Source organism: Pelodiscus sinensis, chromosome 2 (assembly GCF_049634645.1).
Source record: "Pelodiscus sinensis isolate JC-2024 chromosome 2, ASM4963464v1, whole genome shotgun sequence".
Classification (NCBI taxonomy): Eukaryota; Metazoa; Chordata; order Testudines; family Trionychidae; genus Pelodiscus; species Pelodiscus sinensis.
In genome coordinates, this window is record NC_134712.1 from 184036380 (window position 1) to 184051007 (window position 14628).

Consider the following 14628-nt stretch of genomic DNA (forward strand, 5'->3'; position numbering starts at 1 on the left):
AATTAAGACTTGAGACTCAACTTGGGACTTGACTCGAAAGTGACTTTAGGGATTCGAGACTCGACTTGACATTTGAACTGTAGTGATTGGACTTGACAATGACGACTTGAAGACGACACTGTTATGATGTCATAAAAGTAGTAAGTGATTTGCTGGGCATGGGGGTGTCAGCCGCCGGTCAGGGCTCCCTATATCTGTCCCTTAAGACCGGCTGCAGTTCTTTTAAATTGTGTCTGGTTCTGTTACAGCAACTGAAGGAGTCAGGTTAAAACTTAAACAGTTACAGGTTTATTTGAGGAAGCTTATAAATCATATGGTTGCAATGGCTATTGTTCTATTTCTTAACTACTAGCAAAATATAGATCTTAAAAAAATGGTTACAAAGAAGATAAAGATAGAAAAATAGAAATAATGGTACCAAGTAACAGCTTACTCTTTCTATGTGTACACTTAAGACAGAGGACCACATCCAGGTACAATTTTTACCCCCTTCTGTGCCTCTCGACTCCAGCATGTCAGGCCAGGGCCGGTCCCTCAATTCCTAGGAAAGACGAAAATACGAGGTGGGCGTCCCCATAGAACCTCGGGAGGTCAAACACCTAACCCGACCAGCAGGTAGAGGGTAGAATGACACTCAAAGTGAGTGTGTGCTGGACCTATCTTATACACCCATGGGGTCACGTATTTCTCTTTCTAGTCTGTCATGCCAAATGGGGCTGGTCTGTCTTTTGTGAGACCAGTTCTTACAAGGGAGTTGTGAACTTAATTTACACTTGTAAGAGAGATAACTAAATTGGAATTACTGGGGATTCTTTTCTCAGTGGGAAATTCCTCTTCCAGGGACTGTGTGTGTGTTCGAATCAACATAGGTGCCAGCCGGGCACTCTCGCATATCCTGATCTCTCATCAAAGCAGATCAAAGCTTAATGGCTATGCTGATTGCCTTAATCGCTTTCTCTCTCCACATATCTGTTTTTTTCAGCTTCTCAGGATCAGATGAGCCAGCATAGACTATGCTGATTTTACTGCTCCTTCTCTGTCCTGTATGCTTCAGAGAGGCAAATAAGATGGATGAGATGGGGTGTTGGTCTGTCTGGCTACAGGGGGCTTCTTACAGACCCAGTAATGACAGGCTTAAAATGTCATAGTTACCTATCTTCCCATTTTGGGGACTGAGAGCTATTTGACAGAGCACAACATTTGGGATATTTCAATAAGATGTGTGTGTGTGTGTGTGTGTGTGTGTGTGTGTGTGTGTGTGTGTGTGTGTGTGTGTGTGTGTGTGTGTGTGTGTGTGTGTGTGTGTGCGCGCACGCGTGCTGGTGACTTTCTTTAAAGAACACCGTCAATAAGAAACATCTTTTCCCATGTCCATTTATTGAATCTGAGCGCTTCTGTATTATCACCAAATTGAAATAAAGGTATTGTTTGATAAATTTATCCTAAAGTGTACAGATGCTATAGAACAGAAAATTCTTTAACATTTGTGCAATTTTTAAATTAGATGCAACCCAGGTTTGCTTTTCAGTGGCTGTATGAAAAACAGTTTTGAAAAACAAATTATACAGCTGTGGTTTCTTTCAACAGGTACTTTGTGTTGGATTTTGAGACTGGGATTCTGCAGTATTTTGTGAATGAACAAAGTAAAAATCAGAAGCCACGAGGAGCCCTGTCTTTAGCTGGAGCTATTATCTCTCTCAGTGATGAAGTGCCGCACATGTTGGTAGTATACTTTGCTAATGGAGAGATGTATAAACTGAGAGGTATAGTAATCTTTTAGATGTTTTTTAAATATGCTTGTAAGACTAGTTTTTTCCATCCATTTCTGTAAATTGTTTCTTTACTTTTCCAACTGTGACAAAAATGAAATTGAATTTACAGTAAACTTCTGATAATCCGGCACCTTTAGGACCCAGGGGGTGCCAGATTATCAGATTTGCCGGACTATCGGAAGGGGGGGCTATGAGGGGTCGGGGGTGGGGTGGGGTGGATACCACCCCGAACCCTTCATAGGCCCCCCCTTTCGATAGTCTGGCTCTGCCCCAGGTGTCCCTGATTCAGCCGCTGCTGGTCAGTTTCAGAGCAGCTGGAGTGCTGCCGGGTTGGTCTGGTAGCGCCGACACTTGGCGCGGCAAGACCAACCCGGCAGCACCCCAGATGCTCTTGGGGACGCCTGGGGCAGAGCAGCTGGGGTGCTGCCGGGTTGGTCCCGCAGCGCCACTCCTCGGCGCTACTAGACCAACCCGGCAGCCCCCCAGCTGCTCTGCCCCAGGTGTCCCCAAGTCAGCCGCTGCTGATACTGATCAGCGGCTGACTCCAGGAAGTCCGAGGCAGAGTTGCTCTGCCCCGGGCTTCCTGGAGTCAGCCGCTGGTCAGTTTCAACAGCGGCTGAATCCAGATGCCTGGGGCAGAGCAGCTGGGGCGCTGTCGGGTTGGTCTGGTAGCGCCAACCCTTGGTGCTGCAAAACCAACCCGGCAGCACTCCAGCTGCTCTGTCCCAGGTGTCCCCAAGTCAGCCGCTGCTGAAACTGATCAGGGGCAGCTCTGCCTCGGGCTTCCTGGAGACAGCCGCTGGTCAGTTTTAGCAGCAGCTGAATCGGGGAACCTGTGGGCAGAGCAGCTCCAATGGTCCGGCTGCCCAGAGCACTTCCAGGTTCCTGATGGTGCCGGACCATCAGGAGTACCGGACCATCAGATTCTGGACCATTGGAGTTTTACTGTATTTTGATTATGGTCATCTTGCTGCATGCTAAACAATATAGGGGAAAATAACCTGCAATTTAGTATATTTCCAAAGGAAATCATACACTCTACTGTTATGTGTTACGACTATGATATATGCATGGTGTAGTATTCTTGGTTGGTTTGATGTATGGCAATTCTCAGTCCAATATACTTGTATTTAAAATAAAATGTGGTAACAATGAGCCTAGATTTAACAATTTAACCACCAAGTAGCTAGCCATAATATTATAGAATCTTCTGAAATGCAAACAGAAACCTTATTGAAGATACGTAGATTGGAACTCAGAATTTAAATTGCATAGACGTTTGGACATGAAGAAGAGCAGTAAAAGGAAGTTTCTGTCAATGAAACATTAGTTTTTTTGAACAGTTAAGTTTAATGAATTCATAACTTCTGCAATGCTCTGCCTACTGAGTGAGCTTTACAAGATTATATACAACAGCATGCTGCTTATACTTGAATTGTTTTATTGGCAAAATTGTTGATGAGAAACTTAAAATATTCTTTTCTGTTTCTTTATCATTAAAATTAATTTGATAATTTGAATTGCCATTACAAACTGCAGGAGCTCAGATTATAGTTTTGTATTTGTGTTCTTAATGTTTATACTGCATTTAATGGTGAACTCAAAGTGGTTTGCTAATAAGAATTTTTAGTAGTTGATATATCGTAACAATTATACATTTAATACACTGTAGCTCTTACAGAATTCATACTGATATAAATTATAAACACTATTTTCCAATAATTTCAAAGGTGGTATTCAAAGGGGAGAAAAATTGAGCTTGTGCCCTTTTTTTTGTTTCTTTTCAATGTATCCAGGCAGCACATTGGGGCTTTTTCCAGAGATTTTTAGTCACATTTTCATTTATTCTACTTTTTACCCATGTAGTCCAACTGTTGCAGACCCTAGTGAGAATACAGCTATGCTGGTTTCTTTCAGTATATGTATTCCAATTCTCTTATGGAAATAGCTGTGCCAGTATATAGCACCTTTACACAGATATAACTGCATCTATACTACGGGAGGATCGTACTAGGGTAGTTTAAAGTGGTCCAGCTTTCCAGTATAAAAACCCTCTTAAAAAAACAACCAAACAAAGCACATCTCCCCTCTAAACCCATTCATTTTAATTTTTTAGGCTTCTTTTATACATCATAAAGGAGGAGGAAAAAAGGGCAACTTTTTAAGGTCCCAAAAGAACCTGCCAAAGTATATTCTACACAGCTAATTATTTAATTGCATGCATTGAAAAACAAGTACAGGTTGGACCTCTGTGGTTCAGCAGCTTTGGGACTTGACCTGTCCCAGATGTGGGATTTTGCTGGACCAGGGGTGGTTATTTCTGGCCCTCCTGCTGCCAGCCCCCTCCAGCCCTGGCCCAACTGATGCTCTCTCCTCTCTCTGGCCCCACTGTGCTGTCTGCCCCTGCTACCCTACCAAGCAGCCCCACCACCTCGGCTCGCTGGGCTCCTGCTGCCTCTGCTTTCCGGGCTCCCACTGCCATGCCAGGCAGTTCCACCGCCTGTGCATGTACCAGACTCCTGCTGCAGCACCCGGCCTCCCTGCAGCCTTCGCGCACTGGGCTCTGTGTTGTGTTGTGCAGTCCTGATGCCTCTTCATGTAGGGTTCCTGCTGCAGAGATTGGCTCCTGCTGCCGCTCCAGGCAGTCCTGCTGCCCTGCTGGGGAGCCTTGCTGCCCTGCCGGATTGCAGGGGTCTCTGGCACTAGCCCTCCACTGGGACTCTCTGGTCCTGCCGAATCACGGATGTTGCTGGACCAGAGTCCCAGTTAAGAGAGTTTCAACCTGTATGTATCTTATTCCATCTTTTCCACTGCTAAATAAAAATAATTAAATCGATTATTTTAGCAAAATGCAGGAGAATGTAGCACTTTAAAGACTAACAAGATGGTTTATTAGATGATGAGCTTTCGTGGGCCAGACCCACTTCCTTGATCTGAGGAAGTGGGTCTGGCCCACGAAAGCTCATCATCTAATAAACCATCTTGTTAGTCTTTAAAGTGCTACATTGTCCTGCATTTTGCTTCAACTACCCCAGACTAACACGGCTACATTTCTATGATTATTTTAGATCATCTTTATTTGGGAGCAGATATTAGAAAAATCTCATTCACAAAGTAATTATATTTTAATAAATAAGAGTTTTCACTACACCATATTGATGAATACTGTGGGGAAAAAAGTTGTTTCTCTTCTTTGTTCAGTCACGGTATGGCTTAATCCTTGTCTCTGGGAAAATTTTACTGATTTAAATGAATTGGTTTAGATTAATGCATTTTTATAAGGCTTTATGTGCAATAAATAGACTTTTAATTTCACTTAGGTACGATACTTTCCCACACTTGATAACAGTTTAAAACATTCCCTTTTCTGTAATGTCAGTTGGCTTATATGCAATCCCTGCACTCTTTTGTTTCTGTTCTAGCTGCGGATGCAAAGGAAAAACAATACTGGGTGACTCAGCTCCGATCCTGTGCCAAATACCACACGGAAGGTAATTCTAAGGTAAATAATAATGGGAAATAAATAGCATTTTTTAATATAACTGGAGTAAGGGATGAATAGTATAATATGGAAATTAATGAATTTAATAACAGCAGTCGTATTCTATTTGTGTACCATTTTTTTACATTTCTCTCAAAGCTGTCCATAAATAACACATGCTAGTGGTGTCTATTTTGCCTGTGTTTCAGCTTTAAGATGAAGTAGTGGGAGGTAGAGAGGGAGGTAGATTGACTAGACAGTGGAATTTAGAGATTTCTAAAGGAAATAAAAGTAGGAAGATAATTGCTTTATATCTTTTGGTGAATGTATGTCACTTCAGAGATCTGAGCATGTTCATAAAATCCTAGAACTGGAAGGGACTTCAAGAGGTTATTGAGTCTAGTCGCCTGCCCTCACAGCAGCACCAAGCACTGTCTAGATCACCCCTGATAGATGTCTGTCCAACCGGCTCTTAAATATCTACAGTGATGGAGATTCCACAACCTCCCTGGGCAGTTTATTCCAGTGTTTAACCACCCTGACAATTAGGAAGCTTTTCCTAATGTCCAACCTAAACCTCTCTTGCTGCAATTTAAGCCCATTGCTTCTTGTCCTGTCATCAGAGGCCAAGAAGAACAATTTTTCTCCCTCTTCCTTGTAACACCCTTTTAGTTACTTGAAAACTGCTAACATGTCCCCTCCCAGTCTTGTCTTTTCTAAACTAAACAAGCCCAGTTCCTTCAGCCTTCCCTCATAGCTCATGATATTTAGACCTTTAATGATTTTTGTTATTCTTCTCTGGACATTCTTCAATTTCTCCACATCTTTCTTGAAATGTGTGCCCAGAACTGGACACAATACTCCAATTGGGGCCTAATCAGTTCAGAGTAGAGCAGAAGAATAACTTCTCGTGTCTTGCTCACAACACTCCTGTTAATGCATCCCGGAATCATGTTTGCTTTTTTTGCAACCGTGTCACACTGTTGACTTGTTTTTAACTTGTGGTCTACTATGACCTCTAAATCTCTTTCAGCAGTACTTCTTCCTCGACAATCACGTCCCATTCTGTATGTGTGAAACTAATTGTTCCTTCCTAATTGGAGTACTTTGCATTTGTCCTTCATCCTGTTTACCTCAGACTATTTAGTATGTCCAGATAATTTTGAAGTTTGACCCTATCCTCCAAAGCACTTGCAACCCCTCCCAGCTCAGTATCATCTGCAAACTTAATAATTGTACTCTCTATGTTGTTTTCTAAATCATTGATGAAGATATTGAACAGAACTGGTCCCAAAACAGACCCCTGCGTAGCCCTACTTGTTATGCCCTTCCAGCATGATTGTGAACCATTAATAACTACTCTCTGAGGACGGTTATCCAGCCAGTTATGCACCCACCTTATAGAAGCCCCATCTAAGTTTTTCCCTAATTAATTGATAAGAAGGTCATGCGGGACTGTATCAAATGCCTTACTAAATCTAGCTATACAATGTCCACTGCTTCTCCCTTATCTGCAAGGCTTCTTATCCTATCAAAGAAAGCAGTGAGATTAGTTTGACATGATTTATTCTTTACAAATCCATGCAGACTCTTACCTATCACCTTATTTTCTTCCAGATGTTTTCAGATGGATTCCTTGATAATGCAGAAATTAATCTTCCCTAGCTCAGAAGTTAAACTGACTGGTCTGTAGTTTCCTGGGTTATTCATAGTTCCCTTTTTATAAGTGGGCACTATATTTGCCCTTTTCCAGGCTTCTAGAATGTCTCCTGATGTTCATGATTTTTCAAAGATGATAGCTAAATGCTTAGGTACCTCCTCTATCAGCTTCTTGAGCATTTCCTCAGGCCTTGGTGACTTGCAGACATCCAACTTTTCTGAATAATTTTTAACTTGTTCTTTTTTTATTTTAACTTCTAAACCTACCTCATTTTCACTAGCATTCATTATGTTAGGCATCCATCTTCTTGACAAAAATGAAAGAAAGAAGTCATTAAGCACCTCTGCCATTTTCAAGTTTCTTCTTATTGTTTCTCCCGCTTCACTTAGCAATGGCCTATGCTGTCCATGGTCTTACTTTTGCTTCTCGTATATTTGTAGAATGTTGTCTTGTTACCCTTTATGTCTCTAGCTAGATTTAGCTTATTTTGTGCCTTTGCCCATGCATACCTACGTTGTTTGGTTGTATTCATCCTTTGTAATTTGACTAGCTTCCACTTTTTATATGACTCTTTTGATTTTTAGATCCTATAACATCTCCTGGTTGATTCAAGATGGTCTCCTGCCATACTTTGTTACTAAACAGCTGAAATAATAAAGGTTTAATAGGCTAAGAAAGTAGCTGGGAAATTAATCCATATGTAGACTTGGGCTTAAAAATGCTTTTACAAAGAGGGACTTGGTTTGGAGGCTGGGATATATGGAGTCCATCTTCTGTCACTGATTGAAATCTGGACTGTCTGTGACCCAAGTTAACAGTTTGATGAACTATGTGTTCATCTACACTAGATTTTCAAATTTGAGATAACTGATAGCTAACAAGTTAATCAGCAAACTCATTTATATACATTATTCTGGACACTGTACAAATGTCTGTCCATTTGCATTAGGTAAAGGGTAGACAATTTGTGTTGTGGAACAAATGTTTGTGAAATGCCAAGGCTAGGATTTGTTGGCTAACCTGAGTTTTTTAGCAGTCCGCTAACTTTAGTTAAAGGTTCTGGTGTAAGGATGCCCTTTGTGAAGTGAGTCAGTAATCTCATCTCAGTTGTTAACAGTGGACACTTTCTCAGCATCTTCAAAGATTCTTTGCTGACTTCAAATACTTAAGTTTTCAATAAATTGATTTTACATTGTTTTTGAAATGTAGGCTTTTTCATTTGCATCTTCAAATGGATAAATCCTGATCTTATTTAAATTCTCCACTATTTTTTTCAAACGGGCTCTTGTAGTGCTGTAAATAAATCTTGTTCTTTTAAAAAACCTCTGCTGTTGGTTGGTGAAAATGCAAAATTGAAACTGAGCTGCATAAAATTGGTAACATACAGATAAAAAAGATATTGAATATTTAGATTAAAATTTTGTGGCAAGGTGAAATGGATGTCACTGCATTTTAAACACACAATAACATTAGTGAACAGACCAAAAAGGATTGTAACTAAAATATAGCTCAATATTAAAAATTCAGAAAGAAACAAAGAGAGGCTTCTTGGCTCCCAGCAGTAATACATGAATATTTATGTCTGAAGACATATAGGCTTGTTTATAACTCATATAAACTCAGGAAATTGCTTATTTTTCTAGAAAAACACAGAGTTCGGAGAAGGGGGAATCTGAAACTGTTCAAAGCACATCTAAAGAGAGTTGTCTGGTCACTACCTTCCTTTCCTGTTCACGATGGTCATGGGCCACCTCCCTGTTGTTGCTAATCAAATAACACCCCTCCTATATCTGCAGCAATTGTTTACGTGGGAAAGTACATTAGTTTCCTAATTTTACTTCAGTTTCTTTTGAGTGCAGTATAGCAGCTGAAGAAATAGAGGAGAGTAGCACTATGTGGCCAGTAGGCATTCCATAGACAGCTACTGGTTTGTGGACCACAGTTCAGGAAACACTTATTTAGGGACTATAGATGTTAGATTATGATACTGTGGTGTATTATTCTGCCTATTAGTATTTCTAATAGGTTTGCTTTGCAAATCTTTAAGCTGTGGAAGGAGCTAGTGTATGTTACCTTCTTTTCTTTATGTTAAATGGGAAATAATCAATCAGGAAATGTCATGCAATCTCTTTTAAATTGCTCTGTAAGGCTCATTCATTTTTGCCTGATGCAGCTCTGGTTTAAGGAAAGGAGAAGAAATAACAGATATACATTTTCCTTTTAAACACCACACCAAAATTGTAATTCGCAGCAGGATGCTTGTTAATAGCCATCCCCTGCAGCGTGCTCATGCACAGGCAATAGAGGAATGCATGACAGGCTTGCATATGTATAAAGTCAGTGTCTACTAATAGTAAGTTTTGGTTTGGGTACATAGCTGATGCTGGGCTATTAAAAAATATGTAACTTAAGAGACATTAGTCAACTTAGTGAGGCTTGTCCTCTTAACTTTGCAGTGATGACAAATCTTTACTCGAGTAGTGCTCCAAACACATCTCCCGTCCACGTATACACACTTGTAATTAAGTGCGGTGGTGATTTAACTCCAGATAGCTGGTCCATTGGGTGTGCAGGCTAAAATTTAAGTTAGTAGCTGAGATGTTCAAACATGGCTACTCTGTACTGTGGATGCAGGTTAGCTCCATATAAGTATCACTAGTCCTCTTATACCTTCCTTTCCCTCTGCGAGAGAGAGATTTGCTGGTGCTAAACTTGGTGTCAGTCCCTTGTCACCCCAGTCTGTTAGCCACCCAAACAATCTGCTCAGCTCTGCCAGCCTTTATTGCCTCAATGCAGTGCCCAGTCTCTCTCACTGGACACTCATAGGCCATGTCTCTACTTGCTATACCAGAGATCGATCTTCTGGTGTTCGATTTAGAGGGTCTAGTAAAGACCCACTAAATCGAGTGCTGAGGGCTCCCCTGGTTTGTGTCAGTATTCCTTGCAGTCATGAGGAGTAAGGGAAACTGATAGGAGTGTGACGATCGCATCAAGCTCAGCTTAAGGTACGTCGACTTCAGCTACGTTATTTACGTAGCTGGAGTTGCAGCTCTTTAAGCTGACTTTCCGGGTCTAGTATAGACCTGGCCATAGTAATGATTAAGACTTTTGTCTCCAAAGACTCTTGCATACCGCTGGAAGGTTACAACTCAGGATCGGGTCCTTTCAGAAAACATCACACTCTGACGTACAGGTTGGACTTCCTTGGTCTGACACCCTCAGGACCTGACCAGTCCCAGACAAGGAAGCTTGCTGGATCAAGGGAGGAGAGGGAAAACCTCCCTGTTGGGCTCCTCTCCCTGGCCACTGGGCTCTGTTGCCCGCAGCCCTGTGGGCTCTGGCAACTTCACCAACTCTGCAGGCTCTGCTGCCCTGCTGGCCCCACGGACTTTGGTGATTCTGCCAGCCTATGAGCTCCATGGCTCTGCTGGCTGGCTCTGTTTCCAGCCATTGGCAACCTGTACCACTGGAGCGCTCTGGTCGTACAACATCCGTGGTTAGATGTTGCTGGACCAGAGTGTCCCAGGTCACAGAGGTTCAACCTGCATTTGTTTTCACTACACAGGTTGTCCCTCCTTAGTTGGGCAATGCTGGGACCTGACCGGTTTCAAATGACAGACTTTTCCAGATCAGGGGAGGTGTCCCCTGCCACTGGACCCGACAGGCTGACCCTCTGCCTCTGGCTCCCTCTATTCCCTTCATTTCCTCCGCCAGGCTGTCTGCCCTTCTGCTGCTGGCCCCCCAGCCCTGGGCTGTCATGGGTGTCTGGGGTTCTCCAGTCTCTGGCCCCATGCTGCCACTGTTCCCTGGCCCTGCACTGCTGCGGGTGGCCAGGTTACCGCAGCTCTGAGCTGCTATGTGCTGCCAGGGTTCCCTGGCCCCATGCTGCTGCGGGTGGCTGGGATTCTCCAGCCCTTGCTGCTGCACTGCCATGGTTTCCTGGCCCTATGCTGCCACGGGCAGCCAGATTTCCCCTGCTTCATGCTGCTGGGGGCTGCCAGGGTTTTCCAGCCCCATGCTGCTGCAGGCGGCCAAGCTATTTCTTCTTCTGGCCCCATGATGCCGCAGGCTGCTGGGGTTCTCCAGCCCATCCCCAAAACTTTTGTGGGGTTCAGGTCCCACTGCCCTTGGCTGGACTGCTGGCCCTCCTACCATTAGGTTCCCGAGCTCTCTGGTTTAGGTGCATTTGTGGCCCTGCCAGATGTTGCCGGATTGGAAAGTACTGGTTTTAAGAGGTTCAAACTGTAACTAGAAGTTTATTAACACACAAGATTCACAGATTCAAGTGAGTTTTTTTTTTTTTTTTTTTCAGAAAGAAAACAGAAGTGCATTCCATTTTTGTTTTATTTGTAAGCATTTCTAAGAGACTCATTCTGGCTTTGACAGGCTACACTCCTTTTAGAGAGTTTCTTCCCCTCAGAGACCTTTTGCAGGGCTTGCTGATTTTCAGTCAAAGTAGGATTCACATTTTTCATATCCACTTCTCTCTGTAAAGGGTGTTCATCAGTGAAATGAATAACAAAAGGGGATTATTGTGGTCCAGCAAACATTTCAGATGTATCCTTTTGAAGAGTACCTGCAGATCAGACTCTCCTCTTCTGCTGCTTGTTCCCAGGTGCTGGTGCCATGCTGCTATTACAACCCCTACTTGTTAACTTGTTTTTCCTGTTCACTTCACTTGCAAATGTAACTCCCATTGTATTTGGCTTCACAATGGTTAAATTACATTAGAGACCGAGATAGTTGAATAGCAGAAGACCTCTTTGCCTTTTCTGTCTTGTCAGAACTTTACAACATATTGGCAAGTATCCATACTTCTTCCTGCAGTGTTAATACATAAATTTCACAGTGATGGTAATGATGAGTGTCTCATTGGCTTTCATTTGATATCTCACATGGAATGCTTTATAGAGAAATACTGCGACAGTGATATGTTAGGTGGTGTGTGTTTGTCAGGCCTGATAAGATTTGCTGTCGAAGGGTGCAGCTACACAGCATCCTAAACTTGAAATACGATACACAATTTGCGCTATGCAAATTGTGTATCTTATTTCGATTCTATTTCGAAATAGATTATTTTGAAATTTGGCACCTCTACACAGTTCCAAATTTTGAAATAACACACTATTTTGAGACATTCCTTAACCCTCATGGAACGAGGGTTACAGGGATGCTGAAATAGCATGCCCATTATTTTGAAAAATATTTAGAAATAATGAGCAGCTTGTTAAGATGAGGAATAGTTATTTTGGAGTATCTCTGGTATCCCGAAATAGCTGTGCAGTGTAGATGTACCCATAAAGTAGTGAGTCACCAATAGTTCTCTGTTTCAAAATTCCATAAATTAAAAACACAGAATAATATTAAAAGTTGCCTGTAGATATAAATAACCCTTCCACAACTGGAAGGAGACTTGAACATACAGAAATAAATCAATGACAGAAAATTCTCTTAAGAAATAGGTATTAAATTAGCAAACTCTTTTAATCATAGAATTGTGGGACTGGAAGGGGCCTCAAGAGGTCATTTAATCCAATCCCCAACACTCAAGACCATTCCTGACAGATGTTTATTTGAAATCTCCCGTAATGGAGATTCCACAAACTCCCTAATCAATGAATTCGAGTGCTTAATTACTCGGACGGAGTTTTTTTGAATGTTCAACCTCAACTGCCCTTGATTTATATTTTAAGCCCATTGCTTCTTGTCATGTCCTGAGAAGTTAAGGAGAACAATTTTTCTCCCTCCTCCTTGTATCAGCTAGCGATGTAAAATCCTGCTTTAAAAGGTAGCAGGTTAGACGTTAAGTTTAACCGGTTAACTGAGATCCTGTGGGCGGGGAGGTTGCTCCAGCCCTGTTAATTACTTATTTAGTAAATATCACCCTTTAATTCATAGTATTAACCTTTTGAAAACTGTTATCGTGTCTCTTCAGTCTTTCCTTCTCCAGACTAACCAAACACAATCTTTTCAGTTTTCCCTCATTGGTCTCTTTCTATACTTTTAGTCATTTTTGTTGCTTTGCTCTGGATTTTCTCCAGTTGTCCCCATCTTTCCAGAACTGGGGACACAACTCCAGGTGAGCCTTATCAGTGTGAAGTAGAGTGGAAGAATTACTTCTTGTATCTGTTTTGCAACACTTCTGCTAATACATCATTAAACTATGGGTACATCTAGACTACAAGCCTCTTTTGAAAGAGAGCGTCTAGACTACAAGCAGATTTTTTGAAAAAGCGAGCCACTTTTTCGAAAGAGAGTCTAGATGCTCTCTTTAGAAAAAGCACAGTTTGCATTCAATAGCGCCATTTTTTTAAAGAGTTCTTTTGAAAAATGCGTTATTCCTTGTAAAATTAGGTTTACCACTGTGGAAAAAACTGCCGCATTCTTTCGATTTACTTTCGAAAGAAGGCAGCTGCAGTCTAGACGCAGGTGAAGTTTTTTTGAAAAAAGGCTACTTGTAGTCTATGCCCACCTTATGTTTGCTGCTTTTTTTTTTTCTTCAATAGTGTTGACTCATATTTAGCTTGTGATTCACTGGAGACCCAGATGCTTTTCTGTAGTACCCCCTCCTAGTTATTCATTTCTTATTTTGTGTGTGTGCAACTGATTGTTCTTTCCTATAGAACTGATTGTTTCTTCCTTTGCATTTGTTCATAATGCATTTTATCCTGTTTACCTCAGATCATTTATCTAGTTTTTCCAGATAATTTTGAATTTTAATCCTATCCTCCAAAGCACTTGCCACACCTCCCAGTTTGGTATTGTCTGTAGACCTTATGAGTGTACTTTTTATGCCATCATCTAAATAATTGATGAAGATATTGAACAGAACAGGACTTGTGGGATTCTGCTTGATATGCTCTTCCAGCTTGACTGTGAACCACTGATCTTTCTCGGAACAGTTTCCCAACCCCTTATCACCTGCCAAATAGTAGCTCCATCTAGGTACATTTTCCTAATCTGTTTATGAGCAGGTCATGCGAGACTGGATCAAAAGCCTTACTAAAGTCAAGATACATCACATCTATCGCTTCCCTTTATACTCTCGTGGCTTGTTAATGTTAGCGAGGGCATGTTTAAAGTCCATATTTCCTCTCTGTGCCCTGATCTGTTGGTAAGAAAGTGTTAATCAATCGTAGGCATTGTATTGTCTCTAGTTTGTATTGCGGCTCCATCAGAACCCCCCATGATAAGCAAAATGTAGCAAGAAAGTGAATTTAGTTGAGGGGATGTGCAAAATGTATGGTTTGGGGAATTTAGTAGATTCCATTCTTCTCTTAGTCGATATAGAACCAGTGCTTGTGGGAGGGAGGAAAAGTTGTTTACATGAGATTGGCATTGGGTATTTCACATATTTTAAGCTACAAAGAAAGCTTTTACTCCTTATCTTGCCTAATGTGCAACTGAACCAACTGTTGCCCAGCTAAACCTCACCTAATGAATTTCAAACTGAAAATGATATTTTTCATTTCTCTTAAAGTATTCCATAGTGCTACTGTGTGCTGTTGAACAGCTCTGATACTCTACTCCAGAAGTAGCTGTCTTTGGGTGGTGGATTAAGTGATTCTTGTATGCTTTTTATAGCACTTTGAGATCATTTGAAATGAAAAGCCCTACATAAATGTAAAATAACTATTGACACCTATTTCTTGCAGTGGTTGTCATGTTTGGTAGTAAGGTTGTGAATGGTTAACCAGTTTAATTGTTAATCATCA

At 41.6% G+C, this 14628-nt stretch overlaps 1 protein-coding gene across 3 annotated transcripts in view; it reads left to right on the forward strand.

Moving 5' to 3' along the window:
* OSBPL10 (oxysterol binding protein like 10) overlaps nucleotides 1–14628 on the forward strand; it is a 194810-nt gene that overhangs the window by 60579 nt on the left and 119603 nt on the right. For all 3 annotated transcript variants that reach the window (XR_012901936.1, XM_075921975.1, XM_075921976.1), the window contains exons 2-3: nucleotides 1588–1763; nucleotides 5195–5274. Coding sequence is in view for 2 of the 3 variants with exons in the window: in XM_075921975.1 (XP_075778090.1) it covers nucleotides 1588–1763; nucleotides 5195–5274 (256 nt within the window). In the remaining variant the exon portion in view is untranslated. The remainder of the gene's footprint in view (nucleotides 1–1587; nucleotides 1764–5194; nucleotides 5275–14628) is intronic.